The sequence below is a fragment of the Budorcas taxicolor genome, chromosome 21, assembly GCF_023091745.1.
Source record: "Budorcas taxicolor isolate Tak-1 chromosome 21, Takin1.1, whole genome shotgun sequence".
Taxonomy (NCBI): Eukaryota; Metazoa; Chordata; class Mammalia; order Artiodactyla; family Bovidae; genus Budorcas; species Budorcas taxicolor.
Window position 1 is genome coordinate 71,877,853 of NC_068930.1, and position 21,918 is coordinate 71,899,770.

Genomic DNA, 21,918 nt, shown 5'->3' on the forward strand with positions numbered 1-21,918 from the left:
ATCCATTTCTCACATCCTATACAAGGTTGGATTCCAATTGAAATAAAGATGTAAATATATAAACAGCAGAAAAATGTTAAAAGAAAAAAAATGAGATAATTTCTTTGTAATTTGGACTTGTTAAGGACTAAAAGCCACAAAAGAAAAGACTTAACAAATTGGACTATATAACAGTCATATGTGGGGGAATTCCCTGGTGGTCCGGTGGTTAGTCAAGACTCTAGACACTTTGATGGTGCAGATTCAGTTCCTGGTTAGGGAACTAAGATCTGGAAAGCTGTGCAGTACACCCCACTCCACCCCTAAAAGATAAAAAAGAACAGTCACTTTTTTGTGTGATATGGAACACAGCAAGAAACACTCCTCAGCAATGAAAAGGAGGAAATTGTTGATAAATACAACAATGTGGATGGATCTTGGAGGAGTTATGCTGAGTAGGGGGAAACAATCTCAGAAGGTTACATTGACTATTCACATAGCATTCTTGAAATGAGGGAGTTACAGAGGTGAGAACGGATTGGCCAGGATTTAGCAAAGGGACTTGTGGAAGGAATAGAGGTGGCTGTGAAGGGTCGCCCTCGAAATCCTTGAGACAGAACTGTTCTGTGTCTTGGCGGAGGGTGAACGCATGAATCTGTGCATGTGGGTAGAGTGTGTAGGACTGAACACGCTGCACACGATGCAGGTGAAACCGGAGTGGCCTGAAGGAAAGAGGCCAGTGGGCTGTGTCAACAGCCATCTCCATGCACAGTCTCAAATCCTAAAATGGAAAAAAAAATTATTTTCTTAATCAAAGTAGTAGATGTTCAAAACAAATTGATATAGTAATCGTAAAGGTTTAGAATGTCATTGGATGTATCATGATAGTGAGAATAAATAAGTATTAAGGGTAGTATCCTACATTTGGCTGATTCTTTGTTTTATATGTTAAAATTGCCAGACTGGGAGCTTAATTGTTCTCTTCCCATAAATGAAATCAAATTTCTGTTCATTTTTAATTCATTTCCAAATAGATGTACTGTTTATATATTTATTATTTATTGGTCACACTGAGTGGCTTGTGAGATCTTAGTTCCCCACCCAGGGATAGAACCCAAGTCCTTGGCAATGAAAGTGCAGTGTCCTAACCACTGTACCACCTGGGAATTCTCTAGGCTTACCATTTAGATTTTTGTCCAAGAGGTAGCTTTTCTGTACCCCACTTCATCCTATTTTTTTTATTGATTTATTTTTCTATTGAAATATACTTGATTTGCAATGTTGTGTTAATTTCTGCTGTACAGCAGAGTGACTCTATTATGCATAAATATACACTGTTTTTTATACTCTTTTCCGTTATGGTTTATCTCAGGGTATTGACTGCAGTTCCCTTTGCTGTACAGTAAGGCCCTGTTGTTTGCCCATCCTGTGTGTATAGTCAAGAGGACTGTGACGCAAACTCAAAGTCCCTCCCTTCCCCTCCCATCCATTTTTTTAATAGACCTAAGTATATAAAAATCTTTTCTCAACATAATTGTTGAGCATTTGGTGCTGTGTCTTAAGATCACCACTGGACATTATATATAATGAACATGCAAGTTATCTTGTTCATCTCCAAAATTCTTTGAACTCCAGATCTCCTGTGTCATCACAGTTTCTAGATGATTTCTTGCAAGACATCAGTTACTTGCCACCTGGGATGCCCCTGAGCGCCCTCCTGGGAGTGGACGCCAGCTGCAGCACCCCGCACCCCTGTCCTCCCAGTCACTTGCATGAGGAACATGCTTTCCTCTGCTTGTACTGCCTTTCCTCATCGACTCAAATTCCTGTTTATCTAGACGAGCATGAGTGCTTTAAAAAAGATGCAAGATAAAGTGTCAAGAGAAATGGCCTGTAAATCTGTACTGTTCTTTCCAAAAGCTGAAGGCATCTCTTGTACAGCAAGGGTGAGATTCACGCAGATGTGCCAGGTTGGAGCAGTTACTCTGCACGATGTGTGTGCTTACTGATCTGTCCAGGAACACCTGTGGAGGTGTTTCAGGACCACTGTATAAGCTTACTAGGTTACAAAAACCCTTTTAGAAAGTTGGGGACTAGTAAGTAAAATTTTAAAATTTAATTCATTGCATAGGGAAAGCATACATAAATGGGAATCATCTTAGAAGATTTTACTGTTTTATATTAGATGAATAGAAATCTTGGATCATCTTATAAAGTTTATTTTCATGATAAAATATAAAATTTTAAAAATATTCAGAATATAAAATACTCTGACTTTTAAAAAGTGAATTCTTTATTTTAGCTGGACCAGCTATTCCTTCAGTTGTGGCATATCCAAAAAGGAGTCAGACCAGCACTGCAGACAGTGACCTCAAGGAAGACGGAGTTCCCTGCCGGAAACCAGGCACCAGTGCTGTTGGAGGAAAGGGGGTTGCTCCAGCCAGTCCCATGCTCGGGAACGCAAGTAACCCTAACAAGGCGGATATCCCGGAACGGAAGAAGAGCTCCACTGTCCCTAGTGTAAGTGTTGTGGGACTGTATAGCCTGCCTAGGATTGTAGCATTGAAATGACACAACATTTTGCTCCTCTGTTCTTATGCCTACAAAGCCCTGCCCCCTGGGCCCCTGTGTACAGTGTCACCCTGTTGGGATCACTAGCTCTGTTGCAGATGTTTCTTATTGCACTCTATTCCACTGGATGAGATCCTCCATGTCAAGGGCTGTTTCTAGTTACTCCAAAAATGTCTGTGAGATGGAAAGACTGCATAGTCTGAGAAGAAATAAATAAAACCAGTGGTGACGGTGCAGACAGGTGGTCGCAGCCTGGAGTCTGTCCAGGGCACTGTGGGGCCTAACTACAAGGCAGGAACATGGTGTTTGCCCAGCATGTCAGAGGGCTCTGTCAGTACAGAACCTTGACTGAGTCCTGACCTTGTGCCAGGGGCCCTGCCGAGTGCTTTGCCACGTGTCAGCTACATCTTAAGGCGAAGAACTCGAAGAAAAGTTAGGTAATTGTCCAAAATTATACTACTGACCTAAATCCATCTCTTAATTCCTGCACGTAACAAAATCTCCCTAGAGAGCAGGTAGTGTTTGCTAAGTTGAATCTGTTCAGTTTCAGAAACTTTTCATGGGTTGAAATGTGTTCTCTTCTGAGCTAAAAAAATAATCACTCTTCTTAGCACTCTACAGAATTTTTTTTACTTGTGATGAGAGCTTCTTAGGTTTACTCTCTTAGCAACTTCCAAATACACAATACAGTATTACCAACTATAGTCAACCTGCTGTATATTGCATCCCCATGACTTATAACTGGAAGACTCCAAAAGTAATTTTGACAAGAATTTGCAGAGAATGAACAATTTTAAGGATATTCTGTAATCACATTTTCCCTGAAAGTTAACAGTGACGCAGCCTTCCTTCAACCCTAAAGAAACCCCAGAGTCGGGAGCCTGCACTGTGCGGCTCCCTTGTCCTGGTTTGGGGAGGGTTCATACAGGAGCCCGAAGAGTCTTGTTTGCTCTGTCCGCCGACCTTGTGCTTCATCAGAATAAATGCTGTGTGGAAAGGCTTTCTATTTCGACTTCAGTCGTCATTCCATAGCCCTGCAGTTTAAATCCAGCCTTAAAGAAACTTGTTCCTTGCCTTCATAACTTCTGTTCCTTGGCTGTACTCATCAGCACATCCCCCTTTTGAAAATATATCCCAAGCATTGTTAGCCGCTCATATTTATTTAGAAAGGAAAAAAGTATGTTGCTTTAATTGTCTCCCATTTGTCTTCAGAGTTTCCTTATACGTGACCTGCTCATGCTGTGGTAAAGGTGGCTGCCGTTAGTCTTTTTTTTTAAATTCCCTGATAAAAGTTGTCCTGTGACTGTTGTTCTCCTTTTTTTAAAATTTTGAAAGTACTAACTTTTGAAAATTGATGTGACGTTCACCTACATACAGTTAACCATTTGAAGCATTTATTCAGCACATCTGGTACATGTTCAGCCTCTGCCTCTCTGGCTCCCAAACACCGCAGATCGCCCTGCGCTCATTGAGGGGTTCATCCCCAGGCCTCCCTTCCAGCCCCTGCAGCCTCCAGCCTCTCTCTCTCCCAGTAGATTGGCCTCTTCTGGACGTGTCAGAGACGGGCACTTACACAAGCCTTCTGTGTCCGGCTTCTTTCACTCACCATAATATTTTCAAGTTTCATCCAAGGATTCATTCCTCTTTATATGCCACAGTTTATCTCCTTACCTGTCGATGGACATTTAGTGTGTTCCTGCCCTTTGGTTATTATAAATAATGTTGCTATAAGTGTTTGTGTACAAGTTTGTGTACCACAGCTGCACTTTTTTATATCCTTACACATTCGCATGCTTGTTTCTCCACATTCTTGATGTATTTGTTATTTTCTGGGGTTTTTTTTTTTTGATTGTAGCTCTCCTAGTGGATGTGAAATGGTATCTTATTGTGGATTTGATTTGCATTTCCTAAATGACCAGTGGTATTCAGCATCTTTTCATACGTTTATTGGCCATTAGTATGCCTTCATTGGAAAACTGTCTGTTCTGTCCTTTGCCCTGTGTGACATATCTGAATCTCTTGTCAAATCCAAGATCATGCAGATTTATCTGGTTTTTTTTTTAAATTTTTTCTAGTTGTTTTGCAGTTTTAATTCTGATATTGTTTTATTTTTGTTTCATTTGTATATTTACCTCATAATCCTTGCTTTTTAATGTTTTAGTTTGAAATTATTACCTTTTAAAAAGTGAATTTCTCTATCTTCCTTGTTCATTTAAAATAATCCTTGAGTTATTACTCTATAGATTATTGTAGCCAGCTTTTCAAAGTCACTTTGCCATAGCCATTTTTCATTATTGCAGAAATACTGGAAGTTAGGAAAGAAGGTAGAGGTTGCTGCCTTCATCTTCTTTTCTGACCCAGTGCCCAGTGCTGTTAATACAATGCTGTTCTTCAGTCGCTAAGTCATATCCGACTCTTGTGACGCCTTGGACTGTAGCCCTTTGGGCTCCTTTGTCCATGGGATTTCCCTAGCAAGAATACTGGAGTGGGTTGCCATTTCCTTCTCCACGGTACCTTCTCAAACTTGCATCAGCACATGGATTCTTTACCACTGAGCCACCTGGAGAGCCCGTTAATAATTCAGGTTTATTTAAAGACTAAGTACTCATGTTTATTTAAATGGGATTTCTTTGCCTGTTGTATTATGCTTACTGAATCGTTTAAGACCAAAATGCCCTTTTTTTTAAATAGAGTAATATGGCATCTGGTGGAATGACGCGACGGAATACTTATGTTTGCAGTGAAAGAACTACAGCTGATAGACATTCAGTAATTCAGAATGGCAAAGAAAACAGGTATGAAATTTTACTTGTTTTCAAGAAAATGTGTTTTTCCCAAGAGAAGTGGAAGGATGATATTTACTTCTTAGTGTTTATAATCAAAATTCAAATAATAGTGGTAAGTATTCTCTAATGGTAAGTTAAATTTAAATGCAGTTCTAGTGAGATCCTAGCCAAATTCCTCTCCTGATCCCGAGCTTATTCTCCTGGCCGGCTGAGTATGATGATTGGAAGGGTTGAGTTAAACCAGGGAGCTTTCCCAGGTGAAATAGGTGGTAAGCTGCGCATTAATGGTAGAACTGTGAACAGGGAAATGGAGATTGCTTTGTGCACATGAATACTTGAACCAGGACTGGAAGCGGGGAAGGATGATGGCCTGAGACAGGGAGCCACGCCTCAGGGACGAGGAGCACCAGATGGGGTGGGCGAGCCGTCTGTTACAGGTCAGCAGTGTGCCAGAAGGGCCGGGTAGATGAGTAACACTTTAAAGGTGGTCTTCACCTTAAAAGAGACACACTTGAATATCCAGAGAAATGGAGAGTTCAGTCTTCTCAATGGTTTTAATCTGGTAGAGAGGCAATCTTACGTTGAATAAGCATGATTTTAAAATACTAATAGTAGTATATCAGTAAGGAATCAGATCATACAGAGCCCTTTCTAGGGGTTTCAAAATAAGAAATAGAAAAGTGGGATTAAGTAGATCAGCAGCCATGCAGCAGAGTTCAGTTTGGGTGGAGAGAAGAGAGGAGAACGGTGCTTGGCAGAGCAGCTGAATACATTCTGTGTAGAAAAGATTTCTCAGCTGGGCATGGTTTTCCTTCTTTTGTTTTGGAAGAGTAGTATAAAACTAAATTCAGAATGATGAGATAAAGTGAGCAGAAAAGTTCTGAAATAGAAATCCATAAAATAAATTCACATCATCATTCATTGTCCCCTGGCCTCTCAACTTGAACATTATTTCATCAGCGCTTTCTCATGTGTAGCATCAAAATTGTTTTTCTTCTTTTTCTGACATTTACTTTCTGAAATTGCACTGTGAAGTTTCTGTTTCCTTAGATCTCACCAATCAAATGAAATGTTTGATCACTAACTTCTCTAACAACCTAAACAGAAATTCTATCATTTTTCATCCTGAAAACCAGACTATTTTGTCATTCCCTTCTTCCACAGACCACTTATGTTTGAATTGACATGAAGGGAAAAGCTTGTTCTGTGAGATTACATTCACTCATTTTTTTTTTCAGTGACTTTTTAGAAATATTCACATCTCGGTGTTCTGTCTTTTGAATCCTGTCTGTGTTTGTTCTCTCCTAATAACTTGAGTAGAGCCACTGGGCTGGATAACTACAGATTAATGATTGGTATGTTTATTTTTTTAATAGTAGTCTGTTCTTTGGTAAATTTTCTTTTATTACAGTTGCTTTCTCAAATCTATCAAATTGCTTATAGTTTAGGGGACTGAGTAGGAGATACCAATAGAAGACTTAATTAGACAGAAGTTTCTTTCTTTTTCTTTGGGCTCCACAGGAGCCAGGATTGATCCCGGGTCCCTGCAGTGAAAGCGCCGAGGCCTAACCCCTGGGTCACTGGGGAGTTCCCAGACATTTCTGTTAAGAATCTTAATCTGTAGAACTAGAAGAATGTTGTTTCATGACTATTGTTTTTTAAAAATTCTTCTAAATTGTTGAACTGCTCTCCCAGATTCCTCTTGAACTTTAGAATATACACCTCTCTGAGGTACAGAGTCAGACTTTGCTTTAAAAGGCTGTTACGACCGTGATCTCTCTGCTCCCTCGACTTGGGATTGTGCACACGGCTTCTCTGATTCTCCTCTCTTGCAGCTACACAGTTCACTCCTTGGAGACAGTTTTAAGAATACTCTTGATTTCTTTGGAGTCATTACCTGGTTTCTGCCTACAGATACCTTCCTCAGTGGGGCTGCCCCCTCCTTATCCAAACCTGGGCCTCGTTGCTCTGTTGGCATCAGTTACAGTGCTCGCCTTCTGAAAGTATTGTCTTTATCTTTAGTTAAACAGCCTCCTGCCACGCAAAATGGGGCACATAATTTTAATAATACCTGGATTTTGTTTTCGTATCTTATAAATGAATTGAAAAATTATATTGGAGGTTTGAGTTCCAAACTAGTGGTCATATTTTTTTTTTTTACTTTCAGTTAAGGAAGACAGTAAATGTGACAACTTTTCCACCCTTAAAATAGATGCTTGAGTCATAAATTATTCACAGAGCCTTCTCTGTGCACAGAAGATTGTTGCTTTTTCCTTTCCTGTAGATATATGTATATATACACACACACACACACATCTTATTCCTTGACTAAAATACTAGTGAGGTACAGGATGCCTGGATCTATGTTAACTTCTGGAAGAAAGACATGAATTCCTATTTTAGCCTTTAGTATGTTCGACTTTTTTCTTAAATATGTGAGTGTTGTTACAGAAATCCAACATAAGAATGATCACGGCTAACAAAAATTAGATGAATAAAGAAGGTTTTGTCACAGTTAACACATGAATCTTTGGGTTATATTTTTAATTCTGCTTTTGCCCAATCACTGAGTGTGCTTTCCATCAGCATCCAGAATGTTTCATATTGGAATGTTCCAGTATGGAGTAAAAGTCATGTTAGACATATTTAAATATAAAGGCAAAAGGTCAATAGGAACTTCACACAGTCTGAATTCTAAGAAATAGTGCTCGTTCTTTAAATAATGATTTTTTTTCCCTTGGACCCAGAACTGCTAAAAATATGATACAACTACTGTTTTGTTTGTGTAAATTTTTGTGGGATAGTCTGTGGAACATAACCAGCCTTTTTGCCACATTACTGAGGAAAAAATTTTGTCCAGCTTTCACAGCAACCAACTTGATGCAGCCCGTTGTGAGTTGGGGTGGTTTGTTGTAAATAGAACTTTTGTGAGTTTGTACAAACATGAAATTCCACAAACATTTCTTGAGTTTACTGATTCCTAAATTGAAGTCCTAGGCCTGCTTTGAGAGTTTTTAAAAAAAAAATCTATTTTGTTGCTTGCTTTGTGGAACTTGTGATATGACATGATTAAATTTCTAAAGAAATAATTCGTTTCATTGCTTTTAAGATTATGCCCAAAATTGAATAATTTATAGTGAATATATCAATTTGCACTTCCTTTTTAAGAAGGTCTCTGACTCTAAGGAAGGTCATTTTTTTTTTCAAAGTACCTGTTCACGGCGTCTTGCCTGCACTCTCCAGCCAGGGGGATAGCTCAGGGCGAACAGACTGAGCCTCTCCCTGCTCGGGATTCTGACTAAAAGCCATTTCCTCATCTGAGTCTTTGGGACCACTTATATATTCTCCAGAGAACAGGCCAGGTAACCCCTACCACCTCTTCTTCCCCTGCTTTTTTTAATGCACTTACTGATCCTAGGTCCTAATTTGGGCAAGAGAACGTCAGCTGCTGGGCAGGGGAATAAAGCATGTTGACCCTTGAGCTGCTCTGAGCAGACAGTAGAGCATAGAGGACAGTTGCGTTTATCTGTAGGGCCTCCCTGGTGGCCCAGCTGGTGAAGTTATTTATCTGTAGCTTAGTAAAGTGAAAGTGTATGTGTCTCCGTGTGTGTGTGTCTATCTGTGCATATTGGAAACAACGAAGCATTGTTGAGGTGACAGAAACTCAGTCCAAACAAATTTAAGTTAAAGGGCATCTATGAATTCTTGTAACTGAAAAAGTCCTGGGATGGAGTCAGGGTTTGTCTCCTAGTTTTGCTGCGTCTGCAGGAGTTCCTTGCTGGGCTCAGCAACATCAGCCTTGATGTTGTCCCATACTCAGCTCTGCTCAAGCAGAAGCCCTGGGGCAGTGTTGGTTTGGCTATGGCCTGCCCATGTCTAAATCTGTCACTGGCCAGGATAGCGGGAAAATCCAGCAGGGAGTCAGCGACATGAGGAGACGGAGACCAAGAACCTATTTCTCCCAACACAGATTCAGGTGCCAAAGGGAAAAAAATGTCAGAAACAAAAAACCAAATCCATGTTTATCTTTATAAGGTGTTTGTACAGTTCTGTGACTGTATTCAAGTCACACTCACCCAAGTCAGAGGGCAGATTGTCAAAGAGAGAGGGGCGAGCAGATCTTCTTGAGTAGTTTGTTACACAGACCTGTCTCCTTCATATTGGGACTGCTGGAATTCCAGAGGCTCACCTCCGTAATGTGCCTTTTCAGTTATTGAATATGCTTGAGCACCTGCTCTATCTGAGGCATACTGCTGACTGCAAAGTACCTGTCCACATAGTCTTGCACATACAGTGTGGGGCCACATTGAGGCTGCAGGCTGTGTTTCCAGAGCACACAAGCAGACGGGAGTCACTGCGGCACCGTGGGGTGTGCCTAGCAGGTGCCGTCACTGAGTACATAGAGGGAAAGGAGTAACTCCTGGTGAAGCCCTCATGGAGGGGATAACCTCAGAGGTGGAATTTTGATGAAAAGAGAAAGATGTCAGCTCTCCAGACAAGACTAGCTCCTGCAAAAGTTCTTTGACCTGATGCATGACCAAGAGGTGGCAGGTCAGCAGATGGGCCAGAAAGTTAAATTCCGGGAAGTAACAGTGGAAGGTCAAGCCTGGAGAGGTGGCAGGGGCGCAGCCAGATGGGCGCCTGAGGATGCGGCTCGGGTGCCAGGGTGAGCAGTCTGAACTTCATCCTGAAGACGCCGTGTGCTTTGCAAGGTTAAAAGCAGATAAGCAACAAGGACGAGGTCAGGTGTGTGTTTTAGGAAGTTCACAGCTGGTATGGTGGACAGACTGGAAAGTGTGAGGTTGGAGAGCAGTGAAGACAGGTGGCTGAGGTCTGGGCCTGGGAGAGACAAAGCTCTGCACAGGGACCCTCAGGTGGGGAGGTGCAGGCCCAGTGAAGTGCTGTGAGGGGTTGACACCAACCGGATGATCCAGCTGCTCTGTATGTCAGGCGTGAGAGGAAAAACCTGATGGTTTCTAGGTATCAGGCTTTGAGAGGATTTCTGCAGAGAGGCACTGAAAGAGTATGGTCAGAATTCCAAATCCCTGATTATCCTTAACTGCTCCCTTTGAAATTCCATGGCCATGGTGGCTGAGCAGGCATTAAGAATGAGAAAAGCCCTGGGTCGCTATGGCCTGTAGCTAGCTGTACCAGGTGGATCTGCAGGTGTGTGGCCTCTGTGTCACTCTTTCTCTGTCTATAAACAATTAATTTACTCTTATTAGTTTTCCCACCTTGAAAAAATGGGGCTTTGTTGACCTCTTAAGAATTGTGAGTGTTTTTTATAAAGAAGTCAGTGTGCTTTGAGTAGGAATGGTTTGATAACAGGATACTTTGATAAGTACAACTAGTTACTACTATAGCCGTAATTTTTCTAGTCCATTTAATGTATGACAGTGTGCTTTGAGAACGGGTTGAGAGCACAGTGTACGTGTTACAGATTCACTTTGATTTGAATGCAGACATCTTTTAAGACAAGCTTTATTTTTACACATAGCTCGGAGATCATCATCACTCTCACATAAATATTCAAACATGTACAGTGTTACTTTCTTTTCTTTAAAGCTAATAAACTTTTAAAAATTACTGGTTTTTAAAAAGCAGATACAGATTAGCAATTGCTCCAGAATCCCCAAAATGAGTTCAAGAGATTTTTGTTCTTTGCCAGAAATGAGATGGTTTGGGGAGGAAGGTAATGTGCTTTGAACAACAGGTTGCTCTTTTTGTCACTGGTCCATCATACTGTTGTTTCTGCCTCTGCCTGAACCCAAACCCCCTCCCAGCCTGACAGAAATGTTCGCTTACGCAGCTAGCCCTGCCTCTGTTTGTAAGACATCTTCCACCTGTCGGCTGAGACATCAGAAGTCGATGTCCATGTCAGCCTCTGGGCACCCCAAGATGATGTTACCTCCAATAGACAGTGAAGGAGATAACTTCAAGGCTATGTAAGAAAAATGCACATTCCTTGTGAAACTAATGTGTACCCACTGCTTCTTAATTTTGTGCTGTGGATATTATAGTCCAAGGTTTTGTTCCAGTTGTCCACAAAGTGTCCTTCCTGTGTGTGGTTTTAGTTAAGCACATCCTGTCTCATGGTGTCCCTGGTCATCTTTGTATCTTCGTGCCTCTTCATACTATAAAGGATGTAAGAAATTCCCCTTTCTCTCCAAGTTGCTTTCAGCATGTGGAATTTTATAATACTTATGCCATTTTTGTGCTTCCAAACTTTTTAGTTGCCTATTCTTCAGTTTCACCTGCATAGCCTTTGTTTCTTTTGTATTGGCAGGGTTCTCTGCATGTAAGCAATTTGAGAGGGAAGCAAAGGAAAAGAAGCTTGAGTTAGCTGTTCTTTGTTCTAGAATTTCCCTGCATTAATCTTGTCCTTGAAAATATGTATGTATCGTTCCCTTCAACTCCATAAGGTGTTGTTTCACTGTGTACTATTCCTTTGGTACCCTTTGCCATTTAACTTACCTTTTGCTCTTAAGTCCTATAAAATACCCCTTGGATCTGGGTTTATATACTGGTTATCTCTACTCTATATCAAAGGTATATCATGACTATAAATGTTTGTGTGCCCTGTTTGCTACGAAGCCAGGATTTTGTGAACGAAGATGTAAGAATCTGTCATTTGCTGATCTCCTAGCACTGTTCCTGGCCAGAGAGCTCCGGTTGCTTCAACACACAGTATTAGCAGCACCACCACCCCAGATCGAGCCCGGTTCCCGAGAGGTACCGCCAGCCGTAGCACTTTCCACGGTCAGCCCCGGGAGCGGCGCACTGCCACGTACAATGGCCCACCTGCCTCGCCCAGCCTGTCCCACGAAGCCACACCGTTGTCACAGACTCGAAGCCGGGGCTCCACTAATCTTTTTAGTAAATTAACTTCCAAACTCACAAGGAGGTAAGTGCCAGGTGGTGCTGGTTGGTTGGACCAAACACAAGGGCAAAAGGAGAAGTGTTTTCCCCTCCATTATGTGAAGCCACTGCCCAGATGCTTTTCATTCTGTCTTTAGCTCACATTTTTCTGGTTTGTATATCTAACGCTGTACTTCTAAAACCTTTTAGAAGAGAAATTATAGAGCCCTGAGTCCTTTCACAACACTGAAAGTTCTCTAGCGCTTGGGAAATTGTTCCTTAATTACCATTTCTGTTAATCATACGCTACTCCACATGGCGTGTGCACTGCAATTTAGCAAAACCCCAGATCTATTGTCGTCCAACGGCTGGTGCCCTGCAAGCTGCCACTGAGGAAGACTGTGTGGTCTCATCCCCCGTAGACGCAGAGGAGAGACACAATGCCTCTTCTCTCATTTCATTCCAGTGTCACGGAGGAGCACCAAGTTTCTGGGAGCTTAGGTCTTGAAATCGTTCTCTCTGTTGGCCTAAGGTATAATGAGAACAAAGCAGCCTTCTTCTATTGTGTAGTTTTGGAGATAAAATCCCTGCTTTATTCCCAGGAAGAAGCTAGTATCTGGTCATGTATGAAATCTTTTGTTTGTCCAGTTGACTGTCAGCTGGGGCCTTGGGAGATCTCCAAGGCGCTTTCCTTGCGGAAGCTAGTCTAGAGGTTGCTAAGCCGGGAAACATTGGCCGCTACGAGAGGACGGAGAGAAGGCGGCACTGCACGCAAGTAAGCAAGGGCACCTTTAGCCGGACCACTCGCCGGGAGCCTCCAGGCCCTGCAGTTCCGGATGCCCGGAGGAAACTCTCTGTACTGGAGCCTCTCTTTGCAGTAGTCTCTCCTCCAGCTGTCCGGCAGATTTGCCTGTTAGAGACCCTCACAGGACAGTGGTGGGACCTGCCCAGAGTCTGGAATGATAGATGCCCTCCTCACTCCTCATTTCTCTGCACTTTCTCTGGTGCATTATCCTGCTGATCGGTTCCGTTCCATCTTTGTTACTTCACTGTAAGCTGGATATCACTTGGCAGTCTCCTTAATGCCTCCAGTAATGTTATTTTAAATCAACCATCTAAAACTTAGACAAAACGGGACTTCCCTGGCAGTCCAGTAATTAAGACTTCACCTTCCAATGCAGGGGCTGAGGGTTCAATCCCTGGTAGGAGATCTAAGCCCCCACATGCCTCAGGGCCAAAAACACAAATTGTGAGATTAAACACATAGTAACAAATTCAGTAAAGACTTTGAAAATGGTCCACATCAAAAATAAAAAAAAAAATCAGACAAGTCACATTAAGCTGTCTTTCCCCAGATTATCTGTTCATTGTCAGGATGTTGAATACCAGATTGAGGAGGACTTCAGATACCCACTGGCGATTGACTAGAGGTCAGAGGAGTAAAATGTTTCTGGTCTATCCTCATTCTCTTCTGAGGCCTTTTGCTGAGACCTCCCATTCCAGGATGGGCTAAAGAACAGAGTGGTCCAAGGGGCCTTGCCAGATTTGGGGCACCCATTTTTGAGCAGCAGGAGAGACAGTGAGTTCAAACCAAGGAGAGTCTGATGACCCCAGAATAATGCATTGCTTCCTTTCAGGGTCATTCCAGGGGCTCTCCCAAGCCTCCCTGTGCCTTAGCTCCTTCCTCAGAGACGAGGCTGCTTAGTATCAACTGGTATTTTACCTTCTGGTCCCCGAGCGCAGAGTAGGGTGTGGCAGTCAGGTCTGTCTAAGCTCCAGTCACAGGATGATCAGCTTTGTGTCCTTAGGCTTTGGTCTCAGTTGGGCTCTTTAAATAAAGCCTTGCACATCATAAAATCCTTGCCTTTACTTGTCTCCTTTGTGTTCTTTTTCTTTTGTCTTCTGAATTCTGTCATTGATAAAAGGTAATATCAGCCACAATACACCAAATGCTTATTATGTGCTAACAAATAGATGTCTGTACATTTATCGATATGGAGATATTTGTTTTATATACCTATGTATGTGCGTATACACACATACATTCTCTCTCACACACATATTTAATCTCCACAGTCTACCCTGTGGAGTACACATTATCCCAGTTTTATAGAAGAAACTGGGGGTAAGATTCAGAGAGAATAAGGCATGTGTTCAGGATCCTACGGTAGAAGAATGCTGAGTCAGGTCCATGGTTCCAGGAGAGGCCCTTGATCCCCACTACATAGTGTCCCCGGGAGGGAACAGTGAAGGGCTGTTGTGGACGTGAGTCCTTTTCCCTCGTTTTCTAATTGTTTGTTTTATGTATTTGAATTGAAATTGAGGGCTGGGGCTTAATGTTCGAGAGGGGGTCGTCTAACTGATTTCCACCCTCGAGTGTTTTCAGAGAGGCTTCTGTTCATTGGTTTGCACTCAGACTTGCAGCCTCCTGTGGTGCTGTCCTCCTTGTTGAGACCTGTTACCCTTCTGTTGAGCCAGTTCATTCTTAAGAGCAGTCAGAGTCCTTGCGGCTCCAGCAGCATCTTATCCTCCCCTAATAATTGTGCTGATCAAAGTGCTAATGCCTGAAAGGCTCAGGTGTTGGCACTCAAATGCCGCAGGGGAGACCTGCCGGGACGTGGCAAAACAGGGTCTGGTGCCGAGCTCGCCCTCTGCCCCCGGCTGCGCGGTGGGTAGTCTGAGTGCTGCAGAGAGCCCGTTCCCCGCAGGCGGGAGAGCCCGGTGCACGCGCGGGGCCCAGTGCTCCCGGGGCTGGCGCCTCTTCATCCCTCAAGGGGTGTGTGAGAGGACAAGTTAAAATCAGTCCTATGACTGCTGAGCAGTCCCCTTGACTTTTCTCAGGGAGAAAAATTGGAAATGAAAATAGGTCTTAAAGACCTTTTAATCAGTTTTCACAGGTGTCTTTCCTACTGTGTGTAATCCAAAGTGTACTACTGTTGATCTGAGTATGGAGTAGATGGCGGTTATCTCCAGAAGTTACATACTTTTCAAATTGGTAGGCATCTGAAGTAGTGTCAAAGTCATCCCAAATTAGAGAAAAATAAAACAACAAAAAGAAGACTATTAATTCAGTCACTCAACAAAATACTTATGGGTACTTCCTGTGCTGTCACAGAACTGAGATTTAGAAATATCAGTAGTTTTAACAAGCCCAGGACGCATTCACCCAGGAATGCTTATCGTGTGATCATACCGGCCTGAGCCATAGCTGGAAGTTTCTTTTCTCAAATTCAGTTCCGTACAACCTAAACATTTCCTTAAATTTTTTAATGAGCAGTCAGTTCTTTTAAATACAGCTCTTTCAGTGTATTACTTAAAAATGAAACCCCCAATGTTATCATTTAATTTTCTGTCATTTTGGTATAAAAGCTTTAAAAAGTCTACTTTAAACTCCCAGGAACTTATTACAGTGTTGTATGTCAATTATATCAAAACTGGAAGGGAAAAAAATAACTTTCCATTGACTTTTTTTTCCCCTCTCCTTAAAAAGTGATTTATATTGAGCCATTGTAATAAGTGTTGATTCTCTTCATGGATAAACATTTTATAATGAAATTCTTAATGTTTCTGAATAAGGTGATATTTTTTGTTCAAAGATATTTTGACGAAAATTGAGAAATGTTACTTTATTTCTAGTATATTGAAAATAGCTTTTCTTTAATACAAGATGTTGAATTTTATTATCTTGAGGTGTACCCATCTGAAGAACCTTAAAAAATTTAATTGTAGATACTGTCAATATTTACTGCTAAATTTTTTCTTATTAGTACAGATTTTTTAATATTTCTATTTAAAAGACACTCAGTTATTTGTGATAATTTTACTTTTTCATCAGATGTTATTGTTTTCATTGTTCATTGGGCAGGAAAGGAGCCCTGTTTTACTTGCTGGTTTTATTCTATCTGTAATTAACTATTTAACTTGTGCAAGTCATTTTTGTTAATTTTTTTTTTTTTTGGCTTAATTTCTTTTAGAAACATGTCATTCAGGTTTATCAAAAGGTAGGATTTATATATACACATTTTTTTTTCAATCTCACCCCGAAATGGCTCCTGCAATTAACATCAGGTTTGGCTTTGTAGCCCTGTTTTTTTCCTTGAAAACTAAACTTTCTGCTGAGAACTAAATACTTATTTCTTTGAAAGGAAATTGGAGAGAAAGAGATTAACTCTGTCAGGCATCTTAAAAGGGACTGTTGCACCCATGTAACAAGAGGCCTACGCATGCTCTGTGCATTTTCTTCCTTTGGTAGAATTGTTAGCATCCAAATAATTCTTTCTTCATACTAATAACACTTGGCATGCTTCTGTTTGAAGAATGAGATGTTCAGTAACAATATGCAATTAATGGTTAGCTCCAGGCATGCAAAAGGTAAGTGGTAATTGTGTTGGGTTTTTTTTTTTTAATTTCATGGAGGATTGCATAAGGGAAAGGCTGAGTTGAAGAGTAAATAGTATTGTATCTAAAAGGCACTTTCCACCAACCTCTGAAGAAAGTATGTCTTACTGTAGTAAATGTTACTCTTACCAGGTGGATGTTTTGTGATGTGACAGTCAAGAGGCCAGGGCATTGCTCACACTCAGGACACACGCCCTCCAGGGGAAGGTGGCCCCTGCAGCCTTGTCGTGCCCGAGCCTCCCAGCGCCCAGAGGCCAGGCCATGGGTTCACCTGAGATGCCACAAGTGGGTCACAGAGAGGCCTTATTCACGGGAGCTCTTTGTCAGAAACCACAGGAAGAGTGCTTTCTTCCTTTGTTCCACTCTGTGATGATTTCATTGGAAACCCACTGTACTTCGGGGCTGGAGATGGAAATGGCAACCCACTCCAGTATTCTTGGCTGGAGAATCCCTTGGACAGAGGAGCCTGGTGGGCTACTGTTCATAGGGTCACAAAGAGTCGGACACGACTGAGTGACTAAGCACATACTTTGGGGAGTGATTAAAAAGTCAGAATAACTCCAGTCGAAAGCCATGCGTGTGCACAGTTTCCAGAGCTGGGCAGGAATGCCTGCTGTGTATATGAACCAGGTGTGCAGCCTGCCTCCTGCACAGCCTTCCTGGGCACACAGATGGGTTTTGGCTGAGTCACACCTACGAGAGTAAGAGTCGTAATGAGCTCAACAGGTGACCAAAAAGTGCTTTGGGTTCATTTTATAATGTCTGTTTATATTTGGGTTGGTCGTGTACTGGTGTGTAAGATTTCTTTTCTCTTTCCCACTTCTCTGTGCTTCTGCATTCTATTCATTGAGGCTTCCAACTGAATATGAGAGGAACGGGAGATATGAGGGCTCCAGGTGAGGGAAATGATTTTTACTTAAAATATTTTATAGGTATTTACTTCATTTCTGTGGCAGAGGCAACACGTCTCGATTGTTCTGCGTCATATCCTTGTTCCACGTGGGGTTGCTTGGGGCGGGTAGCAATCTGCGGTCAGGAAGCGTGTGTGCGGACGCCCGGCGGCCACGCGAGGGCGCTGCGGCGGCGCGGCCGCCTGCACATCGCCCAGCCCCGTCGCGTTCATGCCACCGGTCAGGCGTTAAGGTGCCGTTCCTCCTGCCTGCGCGCCCCTGAGGTCCGGGAGTCTGTGGCAGCACTGTCGACGTGTGAATACTCCTGGCCTAGTTCTGGTCTCGAGGAAGGAAAGCAGAATATTCAGGAGAATGTTCTTTTCTCTTTTTTTGGCCTTGCAACGTGGCTTGTGGGATCTTAGTTCCCAGAACAGGGATTGAACTCCAACCCTGGCCCCAGCAGTAAAAACACTGGGTCCTAACCACTGGACCTCCAGGGAGTTCCCTAGGAGAATTTTCACATTTCAAATTAAGTGTCTTTTTTTCATATATATATAAATAATAATAATGTGGGGCATTCCCAGGAGGTCCAGTGGTTAGGACTCTGAACTTTCACTGCCAACAGCCTGAATTCAGTCCCTGCTTGGGGAACTAAGATCCCACAAGCCATACAGTGCAGCCAAAAAAAAAGAAAAAAGAATGATTATGTGGTTGAGTGGTTTTTGCTTTTAAGTTTTGTTTAGCTGTCAGTGCATGGATTTGGCTACAGAGAGAGTGACCAGATGGGCTCAGGACTCTAGATTTCTTCCACTTGGGCCCTTTTTTATACCGGTCACTATTGAGGTCCTTGTTAGCGCATTGCTCTCTTCCTGAGGCACAACTCTGGTCATATGACTTCCCTGAATGAAAGCCTACAGTGGCCCCATCGCCTGCTCGAGCCTGCCCACACGAGGCCCTGTGTGGCCTCAGCAGCTTCAGTTTCCCGCACACACAACCTCCTCAGCTGAGCAAGTGTCTGGGGCGAGAGGCAGGCAGCACCCCCAGCCTGCCCTGGAGCAGGTCTAGCTGCCCTGAGTTTGTTTCCAGCCCTGGGTGGGGGGCGGGACAGAACCTTCCTCCTGGTGTGCTGAGGATCAGGGGCTCAGGACGCATTCTGTGCTTCCGTACCTCCTTGCCTGCCTTAGATTGCCTCTGCTCAGCAGGCAGGCTTAAACCACCTCCATCATGTTGTTGAAAGCCCCCCGGCTTTTCATAGCACTCCTCAGACACTGCTCCCCACCCCTGCCCTTCCTGTCCCTTCTCTCAGTCCTCCCGCGAGACGGGCTCTGCCTCTCTGCTACTCTAGCAGACTGCCCGCGCCTCACCTCTGCTGCGGCTGTGTCCCTGAAGTTTAGTCTCTCCTCCTCTGACCCCAGCTCTGAGTGCTTTTGCTTTTTTTTAATAACCTATGTCATATTTAACAGCACTTTATACTTAGGAAGCTTTCAGTTTTGGTAGATGTGAACCAAACTGCGTATTCTCCTAGCAGGTGGATGACAGGGAGAGCTACGTACATAGTAAAACCCGTGGCCCACCCTTAGTGCTGATGAATTTCCCAAAGGATTGAGTGTGTTAAATACATACACTGGGAGGTTTTAATGATCGAGAGTGATAGGTATTCACCGTCCTCATTGAGACCTCCGGAAACACACAGGAGAACGTAAGTATTGGTTCCTGGCAGTAGTGATCAAATGCCACGGAGCAGACCTGGTAGGCACCTGTTGGGAATCCTCAGAGAGCCGTGCCTGGGGTCACAGCCTGCACTGTGTGAGTCTGTACGGTGTGCATTTGGACCAGTCCTTTTAGTGCTCAGCAGCAAATTAGTCCCAACATGTCACTTTCCTGTTTCAGTAGAAAGAATTGTTTTTAACTGTGATGTATTAGAAGTTTAAAGGAACAGAAGAGAAGGAAAAGTGCTGAGGTTTTTGTAGGGGTCTGAGAGAATGGCCCACCTGCCACCCAGCTCTGTTTAGCAACTGGGGCCATTTACTGGGAAAGTGATTTTAAACTCTGTTGTCACTGATTGTCCTGAATAACAGTGACAGTGGAGGTTATGATGAGTTGAATTTTTAAAAACTGGTAGGAAAATCAGCCAGGCGGGGCAGAACTGGAGGCTGGCCTGCTAACGCCACCTCCCTGAGCTGGGCCTGTGAAGGGCTGTGATGGGCCTTGCCGCCTGCAGCCAGCCCAGATGACAAGGGCTGGGCTCTTGGAGAGGTGCTCAGATCACTCTCTACCTTGCCTGACTCCCAAGGATTCCGTTTAACAAATTATTTTCTTAATGTTCACCAGATGACTGGTGAAGATTTTTCAGCCAGGTGGATTTTTTGTGTCTCGGCTTGTGATGGGGTGGGAGAAGTTTAGATGAAAGCTTCTTAGAGAAGGAACTGATTACCAACGGTGAGCCTCTGCAGGAACGACCCAGGAATCGTTTATTATGCTGCATTGAGCTAGCTAGGGTACAGAAGGTGGGGTTTCCTGTGCCATTAAGAATAAACCTGCCACTGTGCGTTTCAGTCGCAACGTGTCTGCTGAGCAGAAGGAGGAAAACAAAGACGCAAAACCTCGTTCCCTGCGCTTCACCTGGAGCATGAAAACCACTAGTTCCATGGATCCCAATGACATGATGCGGGAAATCCGCAAAGTGCTGGACGCCAATAACTGCGACTATGAGCAGAGAGAGCGCTTCTTACTCTTCTGTGTCCACGGCGATGGGCACGCGGAGAACCTCGTGCAGTGGGAGATGGAGGTGTGCAAGCTGCCAAGACTGTCTCTGAACGGGGTCCGGTTTAAGCGGATATCAGGGACGTCCATAGCTTTCAAAAATATCGCTTCCAAAATTGCCAATGAGCTAAAGCTGTAACCCAGTATAATTATGGTGTAAATTAAGTAGCAATTTAAAGTGTTTTCCTGAACACTGATGGAAATGTATAGAATAATATTTAGGCAATAACGTCTGCATCTTCTAAATCATGATATTAAAGTATAAGGACGAGCGCACGCCTGGGAGCGAAAGCTGGCCTTTTTTCTACGAATGCACTACATTAAAGACGTGTGACACGCGTGCCCTCTGTCTTCTTTCCGTTGCCTGAAGTCAGTGTGTGACACCCGTCCCCACGGGCCTCCTGTCTGTGCGGGTGTGAGAGCAGACGCTGTGCGTGTGTGTCGTCTACAGAAGCATCTCCGTACACTGGCAACCAGAGTTTCTATGAGTACCTCTGTGGGAGATTATTTGGTGCTAAAACATTAAAATTGCCAAGGAGGAAAATACTGAATTACTACTAAGAATTAACTTTAAGACTAGTTGATAATTAATGCAGGTTTACAGTTCATGCCTGTGGTTTTGTGTTTGATGTTTTGTGTTTTTTTGTTTTTTTTTTTTAGTGCAAAAGGTTTAAATTTATAGTTGTGAACATTGCTTGTGTGTTTTTCTAAGTAGATTCACAAGATAATTAAAAATTCACTTTTTCTCAGTAAAATCTTGCTTTGTCTCCTGATGCTGTATTTAAGACTCAGATTAAGGCAGTGACTAAAGGTGCATGGTTTTGCCTTCACCGCCACCTTGAACAAGAGCAGATGGAGCGTGTGAAGGCTAGGCCACTTTTTCCTTATTGTGGACCCTAACATTCTGTCATTTCTAGCATCTTCTTTCCCCAAAGGCGCTGAAGGGAGAAGACAGCCCACATGGCAACCAGAGCTGGATGGGAGTGGGCGTGGCTGTCCGCCTCACCCTTGGGAGTCACGCGCGCCCCTGCGTGGAGAAACGCCAGGCCTTGGCTGTTCTGGGTGTTCTCCAAGAAGTATGTAATTTTCCTCTCTTGTTCGTTGTGATTCAGGACATGAATTAGACCCGCAGCCTTTTCCCAGCTGCTGCATGATTACGCAGAGAGGATACTCAGGTCGTCGGTCAGTTTGACGTCTCAGTCTCGTGGGAATGCTGTGGGTTCTGGGCTTGGTGGTGGTGGTCCAGATATGACAGTCTGGACACAAGGTCATCAGTGCTTACTGTCCACACAGGCAGGGAGGTGGTGTAGGTGTTTGGGATGCATCCCTGACCTCTTGAAGTTTATGTCCTAATAGGGCAGCAGTCAGTAAACAGTAATTAAGTGTCTAGTACAGAACAAAGGGGTCAATGACATGAAGAAAAACAGTGCAGCGTGAGGCATCCAGAGGTCCCGGGGTTTGAGTGGTGCCATGTTAAATGGGTGATGCGTGAGGATGACGTGCTTTAGCCGAGATGTGGCTGCAAGCGAGGCACCCGAATCTGTGTCTGGCTGAGGCCAGAGTGCACCCTGTGTGCTGGAGCAGAGTGGTGGGAGGTCAGAATGCCCACCTGGGCCACGGAGGCCACGCCAGTGTGTCTACTCTGAGATGGGAGATGGGGAGTGGGGTTTCAA

General features: G+C 43.4%; 1 protein-coding gene across 7 annotated transcripts in view; it reads left to right on the forward strand.

The window, feature by feature from the left end:
• Window positions 1-20,926, forward strand: part of MARK3 (microtubule affinity regulating kinase 3) — a 110,828-nt gene extending 89,902 nt beyond the window's left edge. For 3 of the 7 annotated variants that reach the window (XM_052659984.1, XM_052659986.1, XM_052659990.1), the window contains 7 exons: window positions 2,282-2,499; window positions 5,242-5,345; window positions 11,120-11,281; window positions 11,983-12,240; window positions 16,169-16,195; window positions 17,444-17,488; window positions 20,039-20,926. In XM_052659984.1, the coding sequence (XP_052515944.1) occupies window positions 2,282-2,499; window positions 5,242-5,345; window positions 11,120-11,281; window positions 11,983-12,240; window positions 16,169-16,195; window positions 17,444-17,488; window positions 20,039-20,384 (1,160 nt within the window). In that variant the 3' untranslated portion in view covers window positions 20,385-20,926. The remainder of the gene's footprint in view (window positions 1-2,281; window positions 2,500-5,241; window positions 5,346-11,119; window positions 11,282-11,982; window positions 12,241-16,168; window positions 16,196-17,443; window positions 17,489-20,038) is intronic. The other 4 variants (XM_052659989.1, XM_052659985.1, XM_052659987.1 and 1 more) reach the window with 4 other exon arrangements.
• The last annotated feature ends 992 nt before the right edge of the window (window positions 20,927-21,918 follow it).